This window comes from Fonsecaea monophora (assembly GCF_001642475.1).
Source record: "Fonsecaea monophora strain CBS 269.37 chromosome Unknown Scaff97, whole genome shotgun sequence".
In the NCBI taxonomy this organism is placed as follows: domain Eukaryota; kingdom Fungi; phylum Ascomycota; class Eurotiomycetes; order Chaetothyriales; family Herpotrichiellaceae; genus Fonsecaea; species Fonsecaea monophora.
Window position 1 is genome coordinate 62007 of NW_019174028.1, and position 26223 is coordinate 88229.

A 26223-nucleotide genomic window follows, 5' to 3' on the forward strand; every position below is an offset into this window, starting at 1 on the left:
GTCATTCATTCATCACTATTGCTATATGGGTTGATTCTCGCAAAAAGAAAAAAGGTGGTTTCCCTGCAACTTCATCTCATGCCATTATTATGAGTGCGACGCCTTCCTCGAAATCCCTCACATGTTTGGCGCCGTCGATAGGGTCCCGTGGATCAGCTTGTCGTCTCCTCCATCTTCGCTGTCGCACTGATCACCTTGTCCAGCGGCAATTCTCTTCCTCAACCTCAACGTCAACCTCGACTGCTGCATCGAGACCTTATTCTGCTCGGTATCGTCCCTTACCACTGATCCCTGCTCCGCGATCAAGGATACCGCGTACTCCAGGGAAAATGTCAACATCAACGGCTCTATCAGGCTCGGCCGCAGCCTCGACCAGCGCACAGGCGACGGCGCGCCGGCGAGAACCAAAGCGGTTTGCGCCGCTCAATCCCCACGCTGAGACGGGGCACGACCTGCCAAAGCTGCAGGGCATCATTTTTGACATGGACGGGACGTTGTGGTGCGTATCTACCCACCCACTCGAGTGACTCATTCGTTGGATTTACTCGTGTCTGTTCAATTGCGCTTTGTGCTCTGCGAACGTGAGTCCTGACCGAGAATTCTACACCACCAGTCTTCCTCAGAATTACATGTTCCGTGAGATGCGAGAGGCGCTGGGAATACCCAGGTCTGTCGACATTCTCGATCACATCCGCACGCTCTCCAATGAGCCCGACGTCCCGGTCGCCAGCAGTGACGGTGGAGCAGATTCAGAGTCGACAAGACCGCATCCTCACTCGACGATCAACCCCTTTCAGCTTCCTTCTGAAGACATGCTGTCTCCCTACAGCGACAAGATTCCCGATCCGCCCCCTTTATCGCCCCAGGCTCGCGCGGTCGCCAAGGTCCAAGCCATTGAGCGCAACGCCATGTCCTCACAACGTCCGCAGCCCGGCCTGCAGGCACTCATGGACTACCTCACCAAGCGAGGCGTGAGAAAGGCACTCTGCACGAGGAATTTCCCGGCCCCCGTGCATCATCTGCTGAGCAATCACCTACCTGAGCATGTGTTTGAGCCCATCATCACCAGGGAGTCTGAGGGCGTGGAACCGAAGCCCAGCCCGGAAGGGTTGTGGATGATTGCTCAGGCCTGGGGTCTGGATAGAGAAATTGAGGTTGGCCAAGTCCAAGGATCAGTCGAGGCAGCTGATGGGTTTGATCCCCTGGAACTGGCTAGGAGATATCTGGGTTCCGGCTTGATCATGGTCGGTGATAGCATAGACGACATGGCAGCAGGTTGGAGAGCTGGCGCGGCCACGGTGTTATTGGCTCAAGATGAGAACCAGGAATTAGTTAAGCACGAGTATACGGGTCTCAGCATCAGACGCCTTGATGAACTTATAGACATCCTAGAGAATGGGTTTGCGGAAAACGCACAGACATAGATCGCGAGAGTTGTGATCCCATTGGTGGAGGTGCTTGTGGGAACGAATACTGAGGTACCTACAATCCGCTACGCTCGTAGCTCCGCAAAGCTGGTATGCACAGTGCACAGGGTGGTCCAAGCGTATCGAACGGATTTTGTGATGTCGGGCATGAACAGCTGTCTGTGAAGACGAGTAGAAAATTCCGGTAGGATTCCAGCGTGACACAACATCTATTTTATTCAGAGTCGCATATCGCCTTACCGAAACGATGTCCCCGTCGCTCCTGTGATGCCCTCTGTCACACCTGGAAGCCCGCATTGTGTGTGAGTGAGAGGCTTCAGCGTAAGGACTCAGAGGAGTAAACAGGGCACGTGGCAAAGAACACCAGCCTACTCGGTACAATGTTGCCCTGTTTGAAACAAGGTAACACAGTCGCCAGCATCCGTAGCGCAACGCATTCAGGTCACTCGCACTTACGAGCATAACGTGCATGAATGATGGAGTGGAACAGCGCAATCCATTGGCAGGATGGTGGCCGATGTGTTGGCAAGTCCAAAGAGTGTCGCTCGACTGCGACCTGGAAAGTGACGAATGGAAAGGTGGTATGAGGGTGCTGCAAGCCTGAAACTGTTTGTCACAAGTGGTCGCCCGTACAACCGAAAAGATTGTTATCCTAGGAGCCTCTAACATCATGAGAATCAAGCTGTGGGCGTTGGGTGGAGCCAACGGCGGTAAAGGCCCGTCGAGTGTGGCTGACCCATTCATTTGGCCATTTGGCCAGCCAACCGCTTCCTCGGATTTCCCTTCGCTTTCTTTTTCTGGTCCTTCTGTTCAGAGTTCTTGGTTTGCCTTCATGCTCTTCCGTTTCCGGCCACATTTCCAGGCGGTCAACAACCCAGCAGAGAGGAGAGAGGAATGGGTGGCGGCATCAACAGGTGACTTTGCAGCTATGCATGCATAGGGCATTGGCCAATGGACAGGTGAGTGAGCGAGAAACCGCTGTCGATGGAAGGCTATTACCTACGCTAGCTGTGCGGTTCGCGGAGGGGGAAACCTGATATTCCTGGCGCAAGGTCTTTGTAGATCTGTGTGAGTGTGCTTCAGTGGCCTGTTCTCTGTCTGGATGCATGACGTTCGACCCTAAATGGCCCCCTTGTGAGCAACCATGGCTGCAACAATAAGCATAACTGAAAAGCAGGGGGCAGACCTTCTGGGTTGGCCCATCTCCCTTTTGATACTCCGGTGGGCACAGAATACGGAGTCTTGGACCAGTCAACGAGACCCAGGTGTTCGTTCCCGGGGAATTTTTATCAGGATGGCTAGGCGGATAGTGGTGGAGCAGCGGAAGTGAGCGTGAAGGAAAGGTCCATGCCTTGGGCGGTGAACCAATAACGGTGGCAGGAGCCTTGGTGGCGTGTGCTTTCAATCCTGACTGGTCGGGGACGGGCCTGTTGAACACTGTTTTCTTTAGCGACACACACCCGGGAAAAAAAGGTCCGGAGACTGATTGGGGCCTAATAGGCTCGCCGTAGCCAGACTCTCTAAGCACTTGGCGACCTAGCACGCCTAGGTACCCTCCGCGTCCCCCGATCCATCTCACCTGCAACTAAGTACGTAGTGCTGCGCTGCGCAGCATCGCTCTCTGGCAGCTTTCAGCCCAAACCCACCGCCTCTGCTTCCACCTTTCCTCGTTGTGCTTTGCCATTCTAGCGATTGTTGTTTTGCCAAACAGTGATGATACTTTTGAGCGTTGCCAACCTCGTTCTGTCTCAAATTGATGGAAACCTGAAAACTTCCCGTTGAGAATCTGTCGTGTCACCACCGTTACCTGCGGTCTCCGCACTACGACCTTTACCCAGCCTCACAATTATTCGCCTGCGACCAAAATTCAACTACACCACTATCCTTTGTTCCGTGCCTTCGCTCTCCGGCGATCGTTTGGCGGTTAGACGAAGATCGCATTCGCCGCCATCGACGCTGGCCCCAACAAGAGCCGGCAGAATAACTTCGAAATCCTCACTTTTAAACGACACCAAAAAAAACTTCACCACGAAGCTCGTCCACCAACCATGACCGCTCCAAGGTTATTTACAAGATCATAACAAGGACACCGAAGGGCACATGCGCATCAACCCCTGCGTATGTGCTCCATGACCCAGCAAACTTGAAGCCGCATCAGGATGGGCTTTTCGAGTCGACGCCCAATTCTGCCTGCGCCCACAGACTCGTTGTTAGAGTCCGCCGACGAAACTGGTCTAGGTACGGACCTTGGAACCGATCTCTCTCGACGAAGTGAGAAGACCTCCGAGACGATACCTGACGACGGAAGCCCGATTACCATCACTCCAGCACCCAAGCGCACGATTGGAAAACTAGCAAAGTCCGGTCAACAGTCTCAAACTTCGCTACTCATTGAGTTATTTGAAGGAGGAAAAACTTCCGATTCTGGACAAAGGCGTCCTAGCCTACGAGTTCGCTATACACCATCACATACCCGGAAGAACAGAGACAAGGGCGAGCGTCACATCCTGGTCACCGAGTCGCCGACGGCGAGGAGGCCTTCTTTCAGCCACCGCATTTCCCTTGGAGGAAACGAGACTCTTGCGCCCAACGTCATTGAAGGCAGCATCAGCTCCTTGGATACAGCCGACGACTTCAGGCCTACGGTCCCCATCGAAGTCGAAGTTCTACAGGACGAAGATAGTGACAGGTCCGTCTTGAGTCCCCCTCCAGAGACCAGGTCCATCATCCCAGAATCCGACATTTCGTCCATGCCAGCGGAGAGTTCACTGGGTACCAATCCACCTCTCAACATGTCGCTTTCTAGCAACAGTGTCAGTATCACACGAGGCATGTCCTCTCAAGGAGCCTCGTTGAAACCACCTGTCATCTCCACCGAACGCAATTTGAGCAATGAACGCATCACGCAAAAAGTCATCGAAAAGTTGAGCAATAAACCACGAGTGTCAAGCAGTGGGAAGCGCCAACACAGTAGCCATAGTGGAAGTCGGAGCAGTGTGAGCAGAGAAGCAGAGTCTCTACGCACCGAGCCGCGAATTCGGGTCACAAAGAATGTAGACGATGATTCCATGCATAGCATTACTGGCTCCAGTGGTATCAGTGGCTCTCAATTGTCTGGAGATCCCCGGGCGACAGATCAACGATCAGCCCGCTCAGGGACATCAAATGTCTCAGTCACGAATAATCCGAAACTGCTTCAAACGGTTGAGGATGCCATCCGAAGGCTTATATTGCCCGAGCTCAATGAGTTGCGCCGGGACCAGAAGCATTCCCACCGATCGCGGCACGATAAGTATAGCAATCCCTCGGATGTGTCCTCCAGTACTGTGTCACGAGAGGATCGTCGCAGATCATCGGGAAGCAAATCCAAGCGTCGAGTTAGTCGAGAGTCTGAATCTGGTCTGCCTTCAGATTCGTCTCGCCGTCACAGACGTCATAAGACCGTCGACTACGATTCACCCTCGGAGCACAGCTACGCGCCGTCCGAGTCGGTCGACAGCTTGGGTGATGAGAAGAAGTCACGTAGGCACTCAAAAAGTCGGCATGCCCGTGACGCCGCAGCTGGGGCTGTCGGAGCTGCAGCCCTGACAGCCGCAGCCCTAAAATCGCACGATTCGGGATCGAGTTTGGAGTATTCAGAGCACCGTCGAAGGCGGAGGAGCAAAAGCCGCAGCAGTCGCAGCGCAAGTTATACAGAGAAGGATGATGTCTTTCAGAAACATCAAGTACCGCCGATGCCATTTGTTAGCGAGATTGGTACCGATCTCACTCGAAGCTCCCTGAAGTCCTCAAATGACGGACGGGCGGAGACACCAACTCGTCGCGAAGTGCGCGAAGTGATACGTGGATCTCCTTTCGAACTCTCCTCGCCAGCATCCCAAGCAACACCCACCTCTAACGCTGTCGATCTGAAGAGAGGACTGGGTACCCACCACGGTAACTTCTCGGAGCACGACTTGTCAACCCATGACTTGTCAAAGAAAGAAGTCTTCGACGAGGGCAATTTTGACAAGTCATCGGAGGCAGACGAGCTGGATTTTGCTACGCACGGATTTGCAGCTCTGACAGATCCAGAAAGGGCTCGTCAATATGAGAGAAATCTTCATCAACAGCATCCCATTAGGCGGGGTCTCAGTCCAATACAGAGCGTGGCCAGCTATGCAACAACAGAACCCAATCGCAACTCCATGATGCAGCCACGCAGCTCGGACTCTTTGCACTCGCCGGGCAAGCATATGCGCGCCGACGACCAAGTCTCCGTTTCCTCTCTATCATCCGCGCCTAGCACTGACCTGGCCCGCTCAAGGCGGCCCCATGGAATGAGCTTGGAGAGCCGGAGTGAAGTCATGGCTCAACATGTAAAGTCTCGTGAGAGCACTCCTCGCCGAGTGAATGAAGACACATTCGGCGAACATGCTCTCGAAGACGACGGATACCATGACTCGCCTTATATCGACAAAGTCACAGCGGGCCAAGAGGTCGTCGCTCAAGACATTGGATCAACCGCGGAATATGTGGAAGAACCGTCAGGTATCGAGTCTGCAGTTGCCTCCCTAGTTGAACCTTCACTTCTCTCCGCCGAGCATACATATTCACCCCGCCACAGTCAAGCAGACTCCCTCAGTGCTCGCCGGGTCATGAGCCCTCAGCTATCCCACCATGATTACGTCTCGACACACAGTGGCAGCCCGCTTAAACGGCAACTTTCAGACCATAGCGCGAGCACACACGACTTCGCCCCGGGTCCAACGACTATGATGTCGTCTCCTCCACAGAGTCCCGCTCAATCACTTGAACATTACGAACAGGCTTCGACCAAATCAGCGCAACCAGCGCCTCTGGCTACCAGCAATGTTCCCAGTGGTCCTGTGGAACGTTCACCTGAATCAGACATCACCACCAATCCGTCCATCATCCGAGGTCCGATAGGCGGTCTGGCGCAGGGCAACACAGAACACTGGCCTTATGATCCAACACCTCCACACTCTCGGGCTAACCTAGTGCTCCCGCCCGTGAGTCGCGACATTGGTTCAGCCGGCACAGATCTTATCCCCGAAGCCTTGTCTATTAACCGTGACCATGACCTGGAGCCAAAACGTGACCTCTATATACAGCCTCAACCTTTGTCGACACCTATCGGGGCTAAGGATGAAGGTTACGAGACCGGAGCAAACGTACCATCCCCAGGTTTATATTCTCAAGGTCGAGGAGTGCGAGACAGCTTTACACCGGAAGCACCAGTTGACAATGTCCCTATTGCAGATGATCCCTTCACCACCCAGCGAGACCAGTATGCCAGTGGGCTTTCGCATGGCATGTCACCCATGTATGACAGTGCAACAGGTCGTGGACGCGATAATATCCAGTCCAAAGATATCGTGGCTCTCATGGATCATCTCACGATGCGCGACGCCCAAAGAAACGCAAGAGACACAGAAATTCTTGTGACGCTGGTTCGCAGTGCTGCAGAGATGCGCAACTCCTTTGAAGATATGAAAAAGTTTATCGCAGAACAGGACGATCTTATCATGGACACTGCTGATAAGCAACACGAAAGGACACAAAAGGTCATTGGGGGCCCGCGACCACAACCTACAGCTCCTTCTCGCCCAACGATGTCAGCAACCTCGGAGGAGGACACGCCAATGAAACGCCGCAACGTCTTTCAACGTGCGCTTAGAGGACTGGGTGCTAAGAACTCGCAAGAGTTGCAGAATATTGAGGCAATGCTAATGCGTCTTCTGGACGAAGTTGAGGCACTGAGGGTTTCGCAGCCTACCACAGTGACAAGGGAACAGCCTAGATCTACGAGCTTGGCCTCTGCGGATAATGCTCGTGCTCCAACAGACACAGGATATGAGCCAGAGGGTCAAGCCGGGACCTCATCAACTGGTGATCGCTCTGGATATTTTTCCAACAACTCCTCTCGCCAGGCGGACTACCGCAACTACAATATACATCGAGATTCTGGTAACCGAGTGAGCACAGTCATGGAAGGCGACGAAGAATATGACGACTATGCGAATAATGCAGGCAGTGCTACAGCCGGGAATGCACAAGTCGTCAGCCACACGCCGTTGAACACGCCCCCAAGACATGATGGAATTCGACAAACCAGAGGTGGTTCGGTTCCATTGAACACACCACCTCGGACGCAGGACCAAAACACGGGGTCGCTAAGTCATGAAAATACACCGCACCTCTCGGCGGGAGACGCATCTGGAAGGAAGCACAAGTCTTTTGCATCTTCCTTTATTCCTAAAATGGTGTCTCGGTGGTCCAAGACTACTTCATCATCTGCTGACAATTTTCGCGCAAGTCAGCAACGAGTCAGACCCTACTCAGAGCACTCTCGGTCTGGATCCAACCTCGGAGAGTATGACTTCGAGCATGATCCTCAAGGGGATGACCGGATTCGGTCGAATACCTCATTCCTGCGAGATCAGTATGATGATATAGAGAACCGGCCACCGTCTCCTTTGGTTCCAAGCCAGTTGACGGACAACCCCAAGTATCAGGCTCACAGAAACAGCCTCAATCTTCAGCATCCACAACCTCGACAAGGACCAACAGGGCGCTTCCAGTCTCGTCTGGAATCCGAAGCACAGTACTATAATAATGAGCAGATCTCACCGACTTCGCAGACCTCGTCGCAGTGGGAGACTCACTCTGGGCTGCATCCGAACCATCACACGACCATCACCTATGGAGGACACCTCAGCCCCATTTCCGACTCACCGTACTCTGCAGAGCCAGGCCAAATGCATGACAATAGGAGCATTCGATCTGGAAGCTCTCATGGCCCGCCTCGGCCGCCGAAGATCCCTAATGATGAGCCTTTGGTGCCGCAACGTCCAGCCAAGATGATGACGATGAGTCCCACTTCATCAAACAGACAGCCGACCTACGTCGACCATGTTGCTGCAGCAAGAGCGGGAAGTCCAGCATTCGACAAGGTACGTTTAAGATATCCACTTCTCGTGACGTCAATACTGACAAAATGCAGTCTCCCGTCGCAGCATTGAGATCGCCACAGAGTCAGACACGAAAGCCCTCAGGGCCGAGACCGCTCGCTGGATCAAGTGGATCCAAGGGGGAATTGAGTGCCGTCAAAAGAACTAGATTCAGAGGCAGTCCAAACCAGATTGATAGCGAGGACGAAGCCACTGCTGCATATTGAGTGCATGTTGCGTCTTTGATGGTAGTGAAGGTTCTTGAGCGCGCAACGTCAGTGTTGGCCATGAATGTCATTTGAAGGGCGTATAGGACGGGTTCCATATTGGATAGTTGGACGAGGATGATTTGTTGCTAGGGCGATGGGCGTGACAAAAGATCTTGGCGTCAGCGTTATGCCTGAAATGAAGTTGGAAACGGGCGAGCTGGACAAACGCAGCAACTTTGATGACATGCTGGAGACTTTTGAAGAAAGAGACAGACTCCAACGGCATTGACGGAGCCGAGCCACCACCACCACCACCTGAGCAAGTGAGATATGATACCATGCAGTATTCGCGTCCGGGCTGTGCCTGAGCGAGTCAAAAAGATACCTAACGTAATGTCGATACAAGGAAAGTAGAATCACAAAAGGGGTTGGAGATTTTTCGCCTCGAATTTCGCACTGTCTATATTTCGAGCTTGACATATCTTCTCTTGCGGTGGCGATGGATTTTCCACCGAGTGTTTTTGTGTTTCGTGACATCGAGGTATGAAATGGAGTTGCTGGGACCATGACCCTGAAAAGCTGTGGACGAGACGACGGCTGGAGACGAGGCTGAGGGGATTAAGGGGCCTGACTGGGTGAGTGGAGACGGTGGTTGGTCCACTCCAACGACCGAACAGACTTGATTTACTGGACAGGAAACGACGGGATAGATACATTCCTATTGCAAACCTCAGGCTAATAATTACCATGCAGCGGTCGATCCAGCTACGAGCTCTGCTAACGTCAATTCTGTGTGTTCTTCGAATGGTGTAAAGTGAGGCAGCGCAGCTGTTGGCAAAGTGGCCATTCATCTTCAACGTGATGCTCCTCTGCTTGAAGCCTTAACTCGATATGGACCTGGCTCAATGTCAATAGTCTTTTATAACACTCCGGCTTGCGGCTAATTAACCCTGTGCATGCAGCAATGACGGCGTCAATATGCAGCATGCTCGCCCGCTCGAGCCTGGTGTTGCTCGCCTTCACAGCGACCGCATGACGCAGTTCAGTAACAGTCAGGGGCCTCGTTGCACATAGTACGTACGGGAGAACTCTTTTGGCTAGTTCGACCTGGTTTTAGGCTCTGCCTCTCAATCTGCTTCATCGCGGCGTCGTAGGCCGCGTTGTAGTCATTTGTACTAGTGGTATTGGGGGTAGCAACCACGCCAGAGAGAACGGCTCGGATTGCTTCCGGTCGGCTTTCCAGCCAGGGAGTGGACGTGGAGCACTGCGAGGTGAAATCTGAACACAGATCTCTAAGTTAGGTGCCAAAGCGTGTACAGTTGCAGGACTCACCTCCCATCAGCTGCCCTGATAATAGTATCAGCGATCTCCTGCCGGAGGTCGGGCATATCCTCCAGAAAGGTTGGAAGCTTGTTCTTTGTGAAGATGAAAGACGCAGTAGATGTACGCGATGCCTATCTTCGAGGCAGAGGAGCCGGGCGGAAAGCGACAGCTGAGGCCCTCGATCACCGTGGAGGCAAGAATTGTCTTGCCTGCACCCGCTGGCCGGGATAGAAGAGCTTTCGGAAATCCTGCGCTTGCTCCTCTGGATCCGGAGGATTGGGCTTTGCATGGACCTATTTCTGATATGGCTCTGAGTTTAGAAACCACTGAAGCGACCCGGGATCGCGTCTCCGTGCGAACTCGGCTTGTTGACCTTGATACGTGGGGGGAGCGAGCCGTCTCAGGATTTCTTGGAGTTCTCGGTGGTCAGGCTCTGAATCCGACATGGCGTGAACTCTGGGATTGTAGTGTAGACCTGATTTTGATCAATCAGCGGCAGTCAGACACGAGAACGACTTGTGCGAAGAGTAAACGTGCGCCTCAATTGGGAGCGTCAGGTATTTGGTAGACTTTGCGCCTCAACACAACTTGAACGATGATGACCATTGTAACAGCGGCAACTACTATAGAAGTCGACAATGACAACACAGGCCAAGGGAGGACTTCTAGACAACGTCAAAACGCCTTATTCCTGAAGTACCTATAGGGTTTTATCGAGTTCTTCAACGCAATTTTGGCGGCTTTTCATATTCATCAAGTCGTTCTCCTTTCCTGTGGCGACTTAATGCGGTTTTAACTCGCCGTCCGAGCTCATCGACGTTAAGGAGCTATGCTAGGAGAGGTGTAGCTTCTCGCGCCCTCAGTGCTTAACAGCACAATAACAGCATCTTTCAACAATCCTGCGGGAGGAGAATCTGTCAAGCTGATTTTTTTGATTGCAGCAAGTGCCGCGGCTCCACAAGGCCCAGCATTGACATGATGGGATTGGAGATACTGTATGGATTCATGGCATTCCAAGTCTGAGACTGTGATGCTGATATCGACTGCTCTGGAAAGGATCGGCCAGGAGATAGGAGAGACAGTCCCACAATTCATACCGTTCATGATGGTTGCCGATGTTTCGATTGTGTTCCATTCGCCGGATCGGAGGTTTTGATGCAAACATGCAGCGGTCTCAGGCTCTACTGCCACCACACCAATTTGTCTGCCGTCAGACTTGCAAAAAGCTGCAACAGAGTGACCCAAAGAGCCGACACCGATGGGAGTGACAATCATGGTCGCTTCCAGCTCCTGGGCATTGAGTTGCTCCTCGACTTCAAACAAGAGTGTTGAATAGCCTTCCACGATCCAGGCCGGAATTTGTTCGTATCCGTCGAATGCATTGTCTTGAATAAGAAGGCCACTTGGCGTCTTCTGTGATTCCTCAAAGGCCTTTGAGACGGCATCATCGTAGGTGCCGGATATAACCGTGACTTCTGCGCCTTCCCCCTCGATCTTTTGGCAGGTCTCATCGTCAGCAAATCTGGACATGAAGATCCGAACCGGGACGCCCAGTATCTTGCCCATTCGCGCGACAGCCCGGCCGTGGTTTCCTTCGGTAGCCGCAAAGAGTGTTGTCCTCGACCTCTTCGCTGCAACTGAAGCGTCTTCAAGGCTCGAGTCAAGGCCAAGTCCATGCTGCTCAGCGATCGCACGGAAAGTACCCCATGAAGCACCCAGGATCTTGAAAGACGGCAATCCGAGCCGGCTACTTTCGTCTTTGACGAAGATTGCTTTGACATTTAGCTCTTTGGCGAGATCGTCCAGGGGGACAATCGGGGTCTTTTTGTACCCAGGGAGGCGCTTGTGGAAAGCCTGCGCAAGGGTTATATCTGCATCGTACGTGTGTGTGTAGGATCGAGCCTGCGGATTCGCAAATATGATTGAGTTGGACATGGTTTTCCTGGTTAGATCAACACCACGTCTCGTCAATTGATAGCCCAGGGAATGCTCTGCGGACGTTTTCTCGAGGCCTGCTTCTATCCGAAAGCTACAACAATCCTACCTCATTGGAGGGTTTATGATTTCTCCGATGATGGAACTCGGGTTGTGGTAGGGCGTGAGAGTCAGCTTCCTGGCAACTGGTTTTGCTAGTGGTTCCCGGAAACGACCCGGACGGGCACAAGTTACAGCCAACGTAATCCACAAGAAGTCTCATTGATTCAAGTGACTTGATCTGTTGTCGAGGATTGAGATGATACTCTCCTTCTCCCAACCAGGGGTGCGCTGGAGGGGAACTCAAGGGCTCGGGTCCGCATGAATATTAATCCGTTACATCCAATCATATTTGCAGGAACAGCCCGGCTCAAGGCTGCAGTAATGACGATGTTTAACAGGACAAGAGGATCAGGCTGGTGAGGCTGGTGGCTGGTTGAGCTATCTCACCACACCTGCATCAGAGGTCGGCCTGCCAGCTGGCGTGTCTCTATTGGCCGCTTCATTGCAAAGGCTACATATTCTGCCAGCAAATCCAGAAGATGTGACCCCTGCAGCACACAGCACCCGCGTGCTCCCCAACTTGCTTACCAGTCCACGAGAGTGGGTGTCGCTCGCAGATCTCAGTGATTGGCTCTTGGACAATATCCCGCGGCCCAAGCGCACTAAATCTTGGTGTTCTGTCATCTGAAGGGGTTGCTTTTAGTGAAGAAGTCCGCCATGGCTGGGGACGAGGGGAAGAGAAGGAAGACTCCTCGTCACAAACATGGTGATCCTGGAATGCCAAAATCCCGAAAGCGATCCGAGGATGATAGTACGACATCGAAATCGCCCGCCACCGCCGATAGTCCCGCCGATATCGATGCCCTCAGAAAGGCCAGACTCACATATCTAGCCAAATCTCCCGAGGAACGCCGAAAAGACATGAAGTACGAGTATGTAAAACGGACACAGACGTCGGAAGCAGACGAAGAGAAGGACAAGCGCCACAAGGCTGTGCGAGGCCAGGTCATTGATCGGGAGGATCGAAAACCTAAGCGCCGTTCCACCACGCGCACGGAGAGCAATCGACAAGCCGTAGCGCAAGACGAGAGTGAAGATGACTACGTTTATTCCAGAAACGAAAGATCGTCCGGCGCAGGCAGCACGGGCGCAACACAGATAGAGACATCTCGTACCCAGAGAACGAAATCCCAAAGTCAAAAGCCCAAAAAGACGGAAACAACGCGAAGAGCGCCGGAGCGACGGTATACGGAGCCAGCCAGAAGGAAGGAAGTATACGTCTTTGATGAGTAGGTCTAATTCATCCGGCATCATACCCCAGGCTGACTGCATTTTCCAGAGTACCCTGCGCAGGCAAAGAAACGCATCCGCTACCACGTCGAATGTCTATTGTGACCGAGAAAGCACAGAAACCCGAGATCAAGAGAAGCGCTACAACTGTAAAACCCAAGGTTGAAGTGGGTGTCGCAAAGTCCGAGGTCACTGGAACGCCCAAGAAGGGATCAGGCCTTTTGAGCGGACTTCTGCCACCTAAACCAGCACCACAAAGAAAAGTCTCTTGCCTCACTTGCGGTGACGATGAAATTCCAGTGGCGCAATCCGCTCTCCTGCCTTGTAAGCACCGCATGTGCAACACATGCCTCAAGCGGGTCTTCAAGATGTCCGTTTCCGATCCTGCGCACATGCCACCTCGGTGCTGTACGGATCAGCACATTGCACTCAAGCACGTCGAGAAATTGTTCGATGACAAATTCAAGGTACTATGGAACCGCAAGTTTCAAGAATACAAGACCAAGAATCGAGTCTATTGTCCGGGTCGGAAGTGCGGCGCCTGGATTAAACCACACTACATCACCATAGAAAATGGTCGAAAAGTAGGCCGTTGCAAACAATGCAAAACAAAGGTTTGCCCGACTTGTTCTCAAAAGATGCATACGACTCGTGAGTGCCCCAAGGACCCGGAAACAAAAGCTTTCATCGAAACGGCGAAGGAGAAAGGTTGGCAAAGATGTTACAGCTGTCACGCTATGGTCGAGTTGAAGGAAGGCTGCAATCATATGACATGCCGCTGCACGGCTGAATTCTGTATGGTATGTGGTTTGAAATGGAAATCCTGCGACTGCCCGTGGTTCAACTACGAAGCTGTTGATGCGAATATGGGGGATCCTATGCGCTATCAACAAGAAATGGACCGACGTCGGGATCAAGTCAACCGTGATGAAGAGCTCGCTCGACGCATGCAACAAATGGGGCTAGGCGACGATGGTGAAGGTCCAGCTGCTCGCGTGTTTGGGCTGGGAAATGGAGCGAACCACCACATGAATCAGAACTTCATCCAGCAAGCGCGTGAAGCGCTGACGGCCAATTATGCACAAGCGGGCCAGGCTGCCATGGGCCTCTTAAATGGCTTCGTTAGGGGTCGAGAAAACCCCTTGCCTGGTATACCCATGGAAATGGAACAAATGCTGGAAATGCTCGGGCAAGGTGGTCGTATGCGCGACCCAGCAGAGGGCGAGGATCCAGGACGGAGGACTGGGCGACGAGCGACAAATAGACGAAGACAAGCTGGCCTCGACGAAGCAAGAGGAGCCGACAGACGAATTCATGATTGGGTACATGGCAGGGCTTGATATGGTAGCAACCGGTTCGCGCATTGACTGGACGACGTCGTCCACGTTTTACGAGGTGCAAGTCTACGATTGGGCTCATGATCCTGGGATTTTATACGGACGGATGGGCAGGAAGAGACGGAAGGGCGCTCGCGATGGTAATCTTCGGCTTTTGGATACCCACGGGCGAGCGTACCACGGTGTTGGGAATATCGACAGGGTCAACAGACCAGATGAAAGGTTTCGGTATCTATCATGAAGTGATGTATATCGATGAGCCAGGCCCCAGACTACAAGGGCCTGTACAAGCAGACATTTATATTATGTGATGGATGGATTTTTTTTGACGAGATGCAATGACTCTCAGGTTCAATGAAAAGGGTTTGGGTTTCTGTGCAGAGAGAACAACTTTTCATTCGTAACTGTTTTCCGTAACCCTTGGGCAGAACAGCCACACGCCTCTAGGTACGTAGAGTGGGTGTTTTAAAGTCTACAGAGATAGGGGATTCTTTCTCGGTATCCTTCACACATCTTTGAACAGGCTCTCCAGCTCTCTCGCCACCGCATCGCCGACTTCGACGGTCGTGTTTTCTCCGCCAATGTCCTTGGTGACGATGCCCTTCTCGATGACAATCTTCACGGCCTGCTCCACGAGTAGGCTCTCCCGGGGCATGTTCAGACTGTACAACAACATCATTGCGACGCTCAGGATGGCGGCGACGGGGTTGATGACACCCTTTCCGGCGATGTCCGGCGCGGAGCCGTGGATGGGCTCGTAGATGCCGTTGCACAGTCCCTTGCCGTCTGGAATGCCGCTGAGACTGGCGCTGGGGAGCAGGCCCAGGCTGCCGGGGATGACGGAGGCTTCGTCGGAGATGATGTCGCCGAACAAGTTCGACGTGACGATGACGCCGTTCAGGGCGCGGGGGTTCTTCACCATGATCATGGCGGCCGAGTCGATCAGTTGGTGTTCGAATTCGAGCTGCGGGAACTCCTTCTCCATTGTCTCTGTAAAAACCCGGCGCCACAGGCGAGATGTGGCCAGAACGTTGGCCTTGTCGAGACTCCAGACCTTGGACGGAGGGTTCTTCGCCAGGGCGAGGTAGGCTCCCAGTCGCGTGATGCGCTCGATCTCCTTTCTCGAGTACGGTTCGCGGTCCTCGGCCCACTCGTTCTCGCCGTCCTCGGGTTTCCCTTCGACGCGCTCGCCGAAGTAGATACCGCCGGTCAACTCGCGGACGATCATGAAGTCGGTTCCCTGGCAGACCTCTTCCTTGAGCGGGGAGCGCGAGGCGAGGCTGGGAGAGGCGAAGAAGCAAGGTCGTAGATTGCCAAAGGTGCCCATCTCCTTGCGGAGTTTGAGGAGACCCTGCTCTGGGCGGACCTTGCCCACGCCATACTTGGGACCGCCGATTGCGCCGAGCAGGACAGCGTGGGCGGATTTGGCAGCATTCAGGGCCTCGTCCGTCAAGGGTGTACCGTGGGCATCAATCGAGCACTGCGGAACAGTACCAGGTCAGAAATATGGGCGGGTTTTCGTACCCCGGAAGGGACTGCACACTCACCCCTCCCAGCAGATGGTCTTGGAAGTTGAACTGGACATCCTTGGAACACTTCTCTACCACCTTGAGGACCTGTTGCGCACCCATTCCATCAGTCACTGTTTGCCGTCATTCATTTGACCTGATTATAACGTAGGTGTTCAGGATCTCTCGGATTTTCACAGACCTTTACAGCCTCTTTGGTCACCTAGAAGCATCCGACCGTTAGCGACGCCTTCGACCTCTACAGGATACATACCTCGGGACCTGCATAGTCGCCAGCAAAGACGACAATATTGTACACTGGCATCTTGGCTCCTTTGAGTTGTGTGTGCAGATGAAATGTGGCTAGTAATTATGAATTCAGGTGACTTTGTCCACTTTGAATTGGCATGTTGAATACATGCGAGTTTGCTGCCCTTTTGTCTGACGGGGAATGTAGGCGCCGATATCGGGCCCTTCACGTGCCACACACCCGCAATTTGGACTCGAAATTTGTCTGACATTTTCATTTCTCTGCCGCAGTCCCACACAAACGGTCTGTCAATGGTCGGTCATTACTATCGACGATGTGCCGCCTAAAGAACAATATTATGTCCCTCCTCGATCCCAGACAGGTCAATGGCCGACTTTCTCAAACGGCCCACGGTCAATGCCACTTTAGGCTCCAGGCAAACTCTCCCTGCGCCGACTGGCTGGCTATCTCCAACATCTTAAGAGGTGGGAGCGAGCCCTTGATGTTACATGGAACAGACATGATCTGCATGGGAAACCTACATGGGCTGAGTGACGTGCTCAGTCAGGCAGCATCATTCTGGCCAGACACATATCAATACTCAAGGGCCACATCCAACCTCATACTACACAATGTGCTCACATCGAGGTAGGTTTGTCGTGTGAGAATGGCTTACCTGCTATCCAACAGTTCAGATTCACTGTTCGGTCCCGCATACGAGGGTCCGTCCAGGAGCTTTGATTTTACAGTCCTCTTTGAAGACACAATTCTCACTATCCTCCCTGCGGCCCTCTTCCTTGTCTCTGCCACTGCAAGGGCAGCGTGGCTGACAAGCAAACCGAATAAGGTCAATACCTCCTTGGGCCGGTTAACCAAGCTTGTGAGAACTACACTACAGAGCTGGATCGGCAGAATAGCTCACCCCTCACAGGTACTCCTGTCCGCATTTGTCACAGTACAACTGACGGTGCTTCTCGCTCGAGCAACAAATTCCGAGGTAGCAACAAAGGCTTCTGTTGCAGCAGCCGCACTTGACTTTGCAGCATCGTGCGTACTTTTTGTTCTGTCGTGCTTCGAGCACTCGCGTTCAGTAACACCTTCCACCATCATTGGGCTCTACTTGATCGTTTCGTTGCTGTTTGGTGCTGTCCAGCTGCGGACCTTCTATCTGCTCCGTGGATATGCCGCCAAAAGCATTGCTAATCTGTTGTCCCTGTCGCTGGCGATAAAACTGGGAGTCTTGGTCACTGAAGCGGTCGAGAAGCGTGGAATACTCCTGGAACCATATCGTGATCTTCCTCTGGAAGCCACTAGTGGTATCTATAACAAATCCGTGTTCTGGTGGCTAAACCCTCTTCTAAGGCTGGGGTTTAGCAAGACTCTGAGAGTTGACGACCTGTATAACCTGGATGACAAGCTGACGTCTGTAAATGTCGCTGCACGTTTCAGACGAGCATGGGAAGATACCAAAGGACATCACCGGTTCACCCTCTGCTTCGTGTCGGCCTATGTTCTGAGATGGCAACTTTTGGTCTCGGCTTGTCCTCGCCTCTTCCTCATAGGTGCCAAATTTGCGCAGCCATTCCTGGTTCAGCAAACGATTCAGTATGTTTCCAACCGCAACACTCAGACGGCCGCTGTCGGGTGGGGACTGACAGGAGCATACTTCCTGGTCTATCTCGCTCAAGCTATTCTGGAGGCCATGTCTCGTCATCTTCTTAATCGTTGTGTTACCCAAGTTCGTGGCGGGCTGGTTTCTCTGCTCTACCAAAAATCACTTGAGCTCAGCATCGTCACAGTCGACCCGTCAGCGTCTTTGACCTTGATGTCATCCGATATACAGAGGATTGTTGATCCACTCGTGTTTGTGCATACCACCTGGGCCAGCATTGTCGAAGTTTCAATCGCCATATATCTGCTGTATCAGCGCCTGGGCAGTGCGTGCTATGCTCCAGCGATTGTTTATGTCCTCTCGATGCTGGGGACCGCCTGGGTGGTCAAAGTCATTGGTCGGTATCAAAAGCGATGGCTGAACGCAGTCCAGACTCGTGTTTCGTTCACGTCGGCTTTGCTACATTCTATAAGGAACGTCAAACTCCTCGGCATGTCATCGATCATCAGGGATCGCACTCAAGGACTTCGACAGTGGGAGATCAGCGAATGCAAAAAGTATCGTATCATCAACAATTATCAAGTTCTCATCCAAAATGGACATATCGTTTTCGCACCCTTTGCAACTTTCCTGGTCTACTACATCAGGTCTCGCAACACCGGAGAAGCCCTCGATATAGCGACCGCGTTCAGCATCTTAACCATATTCCGCTTGATTGAAAGCCCCATGCAGAATCTGTTGTACAGCTGTCCTCAATTAGCAAGTTCGCTTTCATGCTTCGAACGGATACAGCAATATTTACTCTCTAACTCTCGCCACGATAATCGGCTTTCATTGTTGAACCACGATAATTCGGACGGGCACTGGGCCGGGTCTACTGTGGGCACTGAGGCTTTCGAGATGAGCCGGTTGCGAAGTGCTGGCAGTAGCACTGTAGAAGAGGCTTTAGTTCTCAAAGATTGTTCTTTTGGTTGGACTGAGCATGGTCCGCCTGTTGTGCAGGATATCGATCTATCCGTCCATGCCGGCAGCGTCACCATGATCGTTGGCCCCGTGGGTTGTGGAAAATCCACTTTGGTCAAGGGTATTTTGAGCGAAACCCCGGTATCTCATGGGTTTGTTTATGTTCAGAATCAGTCTGTCGCCTTTGCTGATCAGGAGCCTTGGATCCAGAATGGCACGATCAGGGACACCATTCGCGGCCCGGATTCAAGGAATATCCCATACGAAGGTGACTCCTGGTACCACGAGGTCATCGATTGCTGTGGACTAGGGGAGGATATCTCCGTCCTTGCAAAGGGTGACCAAACATTGATCGGTTCCAAAGGTATTTCCCTGAGCGGTGGACAAAAACAGCGACTTGCTCTCGCTAGAGCTGTCTATTCCAGGGCATCCATCCTTGTGCTTGACGACGTCTTCTCAGGCCTCGACAACGACACGGAGGAATTGATATTCAAGAAACTCTTCAGTCGTTCCGGACCGCTGAGACGGCAGAACACCACGGTTATTTTGGTTACACACGCTGTGCATCGTCTTCCACATGCAGATTGCATTGTGAGTCTCGATGTGAATGGTCGAATCTGCGAACAGGGCAGCTATCCCCACCTGGTAAGTCAACGTGGCTACGTCCATAGCCTTGACGTTCAATCGAGAAAGGAGCATCGACGTCCCACGCAAGAAGAAGTCGAGTCCTCCCCCGAGGTTGGAACATTCCTTAAAGTGTCCACGGGATCGCAAACTGTCGAAGAGGAGAATGAAAATGCTCAAGATCTCATGCGAAGGACCGGAGAGTGGTCCTCATACAAGCATTGGTTTCGTGCCTGCGGCTATCTTTCGAGCTTGCTCTCTCTTGTCTGGGCATTTCTCTTCGTCATTGCCAGCCAGGCACCAGGCGTGTTGGTCAAAGCATTCCCGGGCGACACTCCTTCGCAAGCGACCATATTCATCATCATCTTCGGCATAGCATGCATCATTGCCGCAATAGCCATCGTGCTCCTGGTGATTCAAATCCTTCTCAACATGCAACCGAAAAGCTCTAGCAACCTCCACCTGAGCCTTCTGGAAGCAGTCCTGAACGCGCCGTTATCCTTCTTCACACGCACCGACATTGGATCTGCCACGAGCCGATTTGGCCAGGACATGGCACTTGTCGACTCCGAGCTGCCATTCTCATATGCCGACTTCGTGCTCTCTTTCGTATCCTGTGTTGCCGGGCTTGGACTGATGGCTGCCTCTGGCACGGGATATTTTGCTGCCACTATTCCCTTCGTCCTCGCGGCCATGTATGGAATCCAAAAATACTATCTGCGAACGAGCCGCCAAATGCGGCTTTTGGACCTGGAGGAGAAGGCCCCGCTGTATACCCTGTTTGGCGAGACGGCCGCCGGACTGGCCAGCGTTCGTGCTTTTGGCTGGGCAGATAAGTTCGCCGAGCGAAATCTGGAGCTCCTGGATCGAAGCCAACGGCCATTCTATTTAATGTACTGTATCCAACAGTGGCTCGGGGTCGTCTTGGATCTCTTGGTGACGGGGCTTGTGACAATACTGATGGTGATTATTGTGGCGAAGAGGGAATCCATCGGGCCGGGCCTCGTGGGACTGGGTCTATTGAGCACGGTCAATCTGAGCAGCAACTTGACAAACTTGGTCCGGTGTTGGACCATGTTGGAGACTAGCATCGGTGCCATCAGCCGCCTGAGGGATTTTGTCACGAATATCGAATCCGAGCACAAGGCGTGGGAAGTCGAGCAGGTGCCGACCCAATGGCCAGAGCACGGACAATTGAACTTCACGGGGTTTGGAGCCAGCTACTCGGAGGACTCTATGCTGGTTCTGAAAGACATCAATTTGGAAGTGCGACGTGGTGAGAAGTTGGGCATCTGTGGGCGGTCGGGAAGTGGCAAGAGTTCAATGCTGGCCAGTCTCTTCCACCTGCTCGAGTTTCGCAGTGGACAGATCCAGATCGACGGGGTCGACATCTCTCGTGTTCCGCGCGAGACACTCCGCGCGAAGCTCAACGTGATTCCACAGGAACCGTGGTGGGTGACGACCGAGTCTGTGCGGTTCAACATGGACCCGTGGACGGCTGCAAATGCACCAGAACCCGGAAATCCCTCCAGCCGTCGTGACTGCGACCGCGACCGCGACGCAATCTTCATCGCGACACTAACACAATGCCAAATCTGGTCCGTCATCCAAGAAAAAGGCGGCCTCGACGCGACCATGACGCCCGACTTTCTCAGCCACGGCCAGCGCCAGCTCTTCTGCCTCGCCCGCGCCATGGTGCGGCAGAGCAAAGTTGTCGTGCTGGACGAGGTCAGCGCAAACGTCGACGTCAAGACCGACTGGCTCATGCAGCGCATCATCCGCGAGAGGTTCCGCGACTGCACCGTCATCGCCGTGGCGCATCGGCTGAACACCATCGAGGACTCGGACCGGGTCGCCGTCCTGAGCCAGGGCAGGGTGGTCGAAGTGGGCGAGCCGAGAGCCTTGCTCGGAGCCGAGAAGAGTTGGTTCAAGGATCTATACGAGTTGCGAGAATGAGAATGAGGGGTTCATTCATCGCCCTCTTCCTCTCCCTCTTCGTCTTTCAGAGTCCTGCTGCTTGCTGGCTGGAGGAATCAAGACAACTTAACCACCCATCCATACTTGCTTTGAGGGACCGGAATAAAGTGGAAGTCGATATCTAGCCCGTCATCAAGTGAAGCTGTCGACGGTTCACTGTGGGGGGCAAAAGGGGCAGAAGAGGCAAAAAGCGAGAGTATCTACAACCTCTACGTACAAGGCTACACGAGCACTTTATTTCCCCATAGAATTTGGCTTGACAATTGTGTGGTTCTAGAATGTGTCGACTATCAAAACTCGCCGGAATAGAAATCGCTTCTAATAGTACATGTGACCACTAGTAACCACCTAGATCTGCCACTGTGCCGCATCCCTCTCCGTTGCCTGTGTCGTTTACGCTTAGGTCTCTTCTTTACTGTGATTAGCGGTGAAGGCCCAAGAAGCGACAAGGGCTGCTGGTCGGTGCGGGCCGATGCCAGACCATGGGGACTGGGGCAGATCTACGAGGTAGTGGCGGCCGAGACACGAGCCGAGTCGAGGAGAGACGACGGGTTGGGCGGCTGGATAAGACAGCTCGTCTAACCATTTTTCATCATGTCAACGACGCATGGATCTTGGGACGGGACAGACTTGCTGAATGTTATTCGACTCTATCCTTTGTGTCTCCCGAGCACAGCTGCAAAATAGTCAAAAACGGGCAGTTAGATGGTGCACATAGTGCTTTTGCTTGGGCCTCCGGCAGCTTTGCACTTGTCCAACCAACCGGGGTCCAGTTTAGTGGTGTTGTAGTATGCAACAACGCTCCCAACAGTCATAAATACGTCCGAAGTGCTAGGTGTTCCGCTCCACCATTGGTTCCCGTCCGCCCATAACTTGAGTTGTAGGTTGCCGCCCTCTTTTGGGACGTTGTTGGTATTCTTGTGAACAAGCTTGCCATCAACGTAAAAAGCGACCCCAAGGTCCGGGTGGCTGTCAAAGCGATATTCGCGAAACACGTCCGTGTTGAATTGGGGTTCGTCTAATGACTTGGCCAAGGTCGCGCCTGGGACGGGAGAGCCATCTGGTGCGCTAGACGGATGTGAAGTGAAGCTAATCGTGTTGTTCACAAGCGAAGTGCCTTTTGTGACAATCTCCATGTCAATTTCTGATCGGTCGTCCTGCGCCGCAGTTAGATCCCAGCCTCAAGCGGAGAAGGAGAGCGTGAGGCTGCTAACACGATACCAAAAGAATCCCGCACAGGCGCCACCGTTGGATCCCTCGACTTTGAAAACTGCTCGGTAGGTTCCGTAGAGCATGTCAATCTGTCGACTCTGGATACCGGCAATGCTGACCGTCGCGTAAGCATCCAGGTCTTTCCGGCTGTAGCCACGTTGCCTCATGACAAGGTGTTTCCCCTTGATCTTGACATTTGTCCAGTCATATTTCGCGTTCAAGCGGATGGTTGGATTGTCGGCGCGCTGCTAATAATCGTAGATCATCCAATCTCGGTTGAACGTGGCAGCCTCTTGATTGTTGAGAAGCAGATCAATATCAGGATATTGGGTGAAATTGTGATAAAGCCGGTGCGTATAAACATGGTGCTGTTCTTCCAAGAGCCAGCCACAGGGACAGTTGACACCGAGGGACTGGGCAACCTGAATAAGTATAAGACTGCAGATGAGAAAGTGATGCATGCTTGCAGGATGATGTCGAGCGAATTATGCTATGGGTTGTCATGTTGAAGAATGAAGGCAAACATGCCAACACCTCCAGCGGCGTTGTTCCGACGGTCTGTTGCGCTCGTTTCCCGGAAGGCAAGGCCCGAGCCCAGTCTTTTGTCATTGATCTTCTGGCCCCGAGGAAGGCCCGAATTATAAGTCCCTTGGATGAAGGCGCGGTCGATCTAGTAGGGTCTGTATCTCGTATCTGTGACCTTCTTGGGTTTCGTGCCTTTAACAGGAGTGGTAGGTAGACCGCTGCTGTATGGACGAAATGCCATAATGCGTCCGTCTTCGCCTGCCGTAAAAATTGTACCGTCCTGCGGAGGCTGTTAGCATGAGCTTGCAAAGATCAACAAGGTTAGTTGACCCACGGTCTCGTCTGCAAATATTGATCGAACAACCTCTCCACCATGGGCATTTTCGAGGACAATTCGCTGTTCCACATTGAGGCCTGTTCCTCGACCCACTCGGACCAAGTCAACACGAGAATTGCTGCCAGAAGAGTCAGGGTTGAGAGAAGACGGCAGCGGTGGAGCGAGGCTATACGCACCTATGCGAGCCACAAGCCACGACATGGTCCGTGCCGCTTTGGAGGATGTCAATCACATATTCACAGGGGATAATTGGTCTCAGATCGCCCAACTGATCCGGTGCTGGTTGATCTGTTTCCGCATCTGCGTCATCAACGGTGAGAGAGTGCAGCGCCAGATTCTGGTCCGAACTCAAAGCGTATAGATTTGTTGGTCCCAAGAAGCCTGCCTTGTGAATTGGACCATGGTTGACGGCCTGAAGCAGACTGTCCTGCTCTTCTTGAATTTGGGTGTCAAACACGCAGACTACACCGTCATCGCCTCCGCTCAGAAGCAGATTATCCCTGGAGGGGTGGAAGCCCAATGCCGTGATTTCATCGTTGATCTCAGCATTCTGCCATCTGACCTTCGCTTGTCTTCGATCCCTACCAGGTTGGGTCAGTTGCTGATTTGCTTGGGCAGCACGGAAACGGGATCGAATGTGACACAGAGCCAGATGTGGACCTACCAGACGGATACGAGCGCTTCGCTGCCAAGAGCCACATCGTTCAGCCTGAGAGCCAGAGAATTGACAGGTTTGGCTTGCAGCAGATATAGTCGGTTAGCCTCAGCACCACTACGAGAGGGGGTTTGTCTGTTTGCTCACCCGACTTGAAGTGGGCAACACTGGACTGAGTTCGGACGTCAAAAATTGCCACGGTCCCATCGTCTCCAGCACAAATCAGACTTGTTCCCTGCTCGTCAACCACCAACGAAGAGAGCCTATGGGGCACCCCTTGAATCCCCACGGGGTTGGAAACCGCCAGGTTGTCCCTATCGAGGAGAAGAAGCTCATCGGCAGAAGTGATGGCAGCAAGTCCGCGTCCCGCGACGGGGGCTATTGCAAAAATGTAGACGTCTTCATGCGTGGATGGCGCACAGCTGGCGAGCGGTTGGTAGATTTGGAACATATCGCAGAGAGGGCGGCGCACTAGGTTGGACTAGTCGGGGGGTCAGGACAGTGATAGAACCGCTTCAGCCTTTTGGACGAATGCTGGAAACAACTGGCGGTGTGCAAGGCATACAGGTAATGAACGGGATTTGGGAAGAAAAAAGCGTACAGATATTGAGTTCAAAGGATGTAGTTAGTGGTTGTAGGCAACGAATCATGGACAAGATAACAATGATGGTGGCTTGAGTTTCCCACAGTGATCAGCGCAGTTACTGTACAAGGAACTTGTACGGGAGCACGGGCACTGCACGAGTCAGTTGAGGTTGTACGGAGGGGTAGAGATCTGGCGCCTAGCACCACCAAGAACGAGTACCGAGTTCATAGGCTACGGGGCACCCGGGGCCCACAAGCATGCCGAAGAGTCACGCTCTCCCCTTCAGGGCCACTAGGATGTCCTGAAAGGTAGTCGTAGGTTGAAAGTGCATGCAAGCCCCTCACCTCTGTTAGGAAGGTCGTGAGAAGTCATAGCCTAAGCAGCGACTTGGAAGTAAACCTCTCTACCAAGAGCCTGCTACTGTGGCCACAAGGCTCAATGCAAGTGGAAAATAGCCCAAACACTATGTACAGTCCTTTGTCCTTCTACTCACTTGCACTTGGTCGGGTTGACAGCACAGAGCCAGGGCTTGAGTCTGTTTCAAAGCCAGCTATAAATGCCACATAGGAAGAGGGTACTTGTACTTGTACTTGCACTGCAGGTAACTAACCTCACCTAGCCGTCCTAAGCGAGCAAACGATGTTTGGGCTGCTTATACCTATCAGGGAGACCCGAGGAAAAAGAGGGAGCGTTGACCTTGGGAGACTCGGGCCACTCTCCGGGGCACACTGTGTTGGGAAGGTTCTACCAACCAGCTACGGGAGTGCCCATTCGCTATTAGGTTAGTTAAGACGCTTCGGCTCGCGCTGGAATCAAGCATCCCCCCTCCTTTTGCCAGGCCCCGGCGGTGCCGGGTGTCAATGATGACCTACAGAATGGGGTCCCAGCAGTCTGGAAAGCCCCTGGTCAATTAATTCCCTTGCTCACTTGACAAGTAAGGACCCAGGGACCCCCCACCGACGTGCACCTTGATATGCAAACAATAACTGCTGCGGGGGTGCTACCGGTGGCAGCTGCCACGCCTACCTACCCGGGCATCTAGGCATGGAAACATCTACAACTTCTACTCACTCCTTTTGGGCGACCTGCGCCTGTCATCCACTATCTGGCTTGCTAGCGGGCGCAACGACCCGTAACCCACTTGGCTTTTCAGATGAGTTACAGTACCTCAGACTCGTAGGTATGCCCTCGATGGTTGGCTGCTTTCTGCAAGCCTCTTTGCACATTTCGACGACTTGTCCTCTCCAGCCAGACTACTGTGAGCAAGCACTCACGGCACCCTAGCCTTCTCATCCCAGTTTCGGAGCATTAAGCCGTCTCTTCCACGACAAAATCTGGACGTCAGTTGGGTTTCCCCCCGGCTACCTGACTTTTCTGCATCACTCCACCGGCCTGTTGTACGCTGCCCGAGTTCTCCACCCTAAGGCCGATGTCTACCCTTCTTGTGGATGCTCTTGC

At 53.0% G+C, this 26223-nt stretch overlaps 7 protein-coding genes across 7 annotated transcripts; 4 read left to right on the forward strand and 3 right to left on the reverse strand.

The window, feature by feature from the left end:
- Positions 1-329: 329 nt before the first annotated feature.
- AYO21_09602 (hypothetical protein) lies at positions 330-1424 on the forward strand (the record flags this gene model as incomplete). Its single annotated transcript, XM_022659533.1, has 2 exons — positions 330-499; positions 587-1424. The coding sequence occupies 2 exons, from the start codon at positions 330-332 to the stop codon at positions 1422-1424; spliced, it is 1008 nt and encodes a 335-aa protein (XP_022508160.1).
- A 2162-nt stretch (positions 1425-3586) lies between these two features.
- AYO21_09603 (hypothetical protein) lies at positions 3587-8607 on the forward strand (the record flags this gene model as incomplete). Its single annotated transcript, XM_022659534.1, has 2 exons — positions 3587-8383; positions 8434-8607. 2 exons carry the CDS (start codon positions 3587-3589, stop codon positions 8605-8607), a joined length of 4971 nt encoding a protein of 1656 aa, XP_022508161.1.
- Positions 8608-10731: 2124 nt separating this feature from the next.
- On the reverse strand, positions 10732-11847 carry AYO21_09604 (hypothetical protein; the record flags this gene model as incomplete). The annotated part of the gene is made up of 1 exon (XM_022659535.1): positions 10732-11847. The coding sequence occupies one exon, from the start codon at positions 11845-11847 to the stop codon at positions 10732-10734; it is 1116 nt and encodes a 371-aa protein (XP_022508162.1).
- A 759-nt stretch (positions 11848-12606) lies between these two features.
- AYO21_09605 (hypothetical protein) lies at positions 12607-14757 on the forward strand (the record flags this gene model as incomplete). Its single annotated transcript, XM_022659536.1, has 4 exons — positions 12607-13178; positions 13229-13763; positions 13818-14379; positions 14444-14757. 4 exons carry the CDS (start codon positions 12607-12609, stop codon positions 14755-14757), a joined length of 1983 nt encoding a protein of 660 aa, XP_022508163.1.
- Positions 14758-15021: 264 nt separating this feature from the next.
- On the reverse strand, positions 15022-16349 carry AYO21_09606 (3-isopropylmalate dehydrogenase A; the record flags this gene model as incomplete). The annotated part of the gene is made up of 4 exons (XM_022659537.1): positions 15022-15996; positions 16064-16158; positions 16223-16247; positions 16299-16349. The coding sequence occupies 4 exons, from the start codon at positions 16347-16349 to the stop codon at positions 15022-15024; spliced, it is 1146 nt and encodes a 381-aa protein (XP_022508164.1).
- A 592-nt stretch (positions 16350-16941) lies between these two features.
- Positions 16942-21429, forward strand: AYO21_09607 (hypothetical protein; the record flags this gene model as incomplete). Its single annotated transcript, XM_022659538.1, has 2 exons — positions 16942-17154; positions 17206-21429. The coding sequence occupies 2 exons, from the start codon at positions 16942-16944 to the stop codon at positions 21427-21429; spliced, it is 4437 nt and encodes a 1478-aa protein (XP_022508165.1).
- Positions 21430-22151: 722 nt separating this feature from the next.
- On the reverse strand, positions 22152-24630 carry AYO21_09608 (hypothetical protein; the record flags this gene model as incomplete). Its single annotated transcript, XM_022659539.1, has 8 exons — positions 22152-22630; positions 22688-22907; positions 23195-23332; positions 23387-23467; positions 23522-23642; positions 23701-24105; positions 24189-24261; positions 24327-24630. 8 exons carry the CDS (start codon positions 24628-24630, stop codon positions 22152-22154), a joined length of 1821 nt encoding a protein of 606 aa, XP_022508166.1.
- Positions 24631-26223: the final 1593 nt, after the last annotated feature.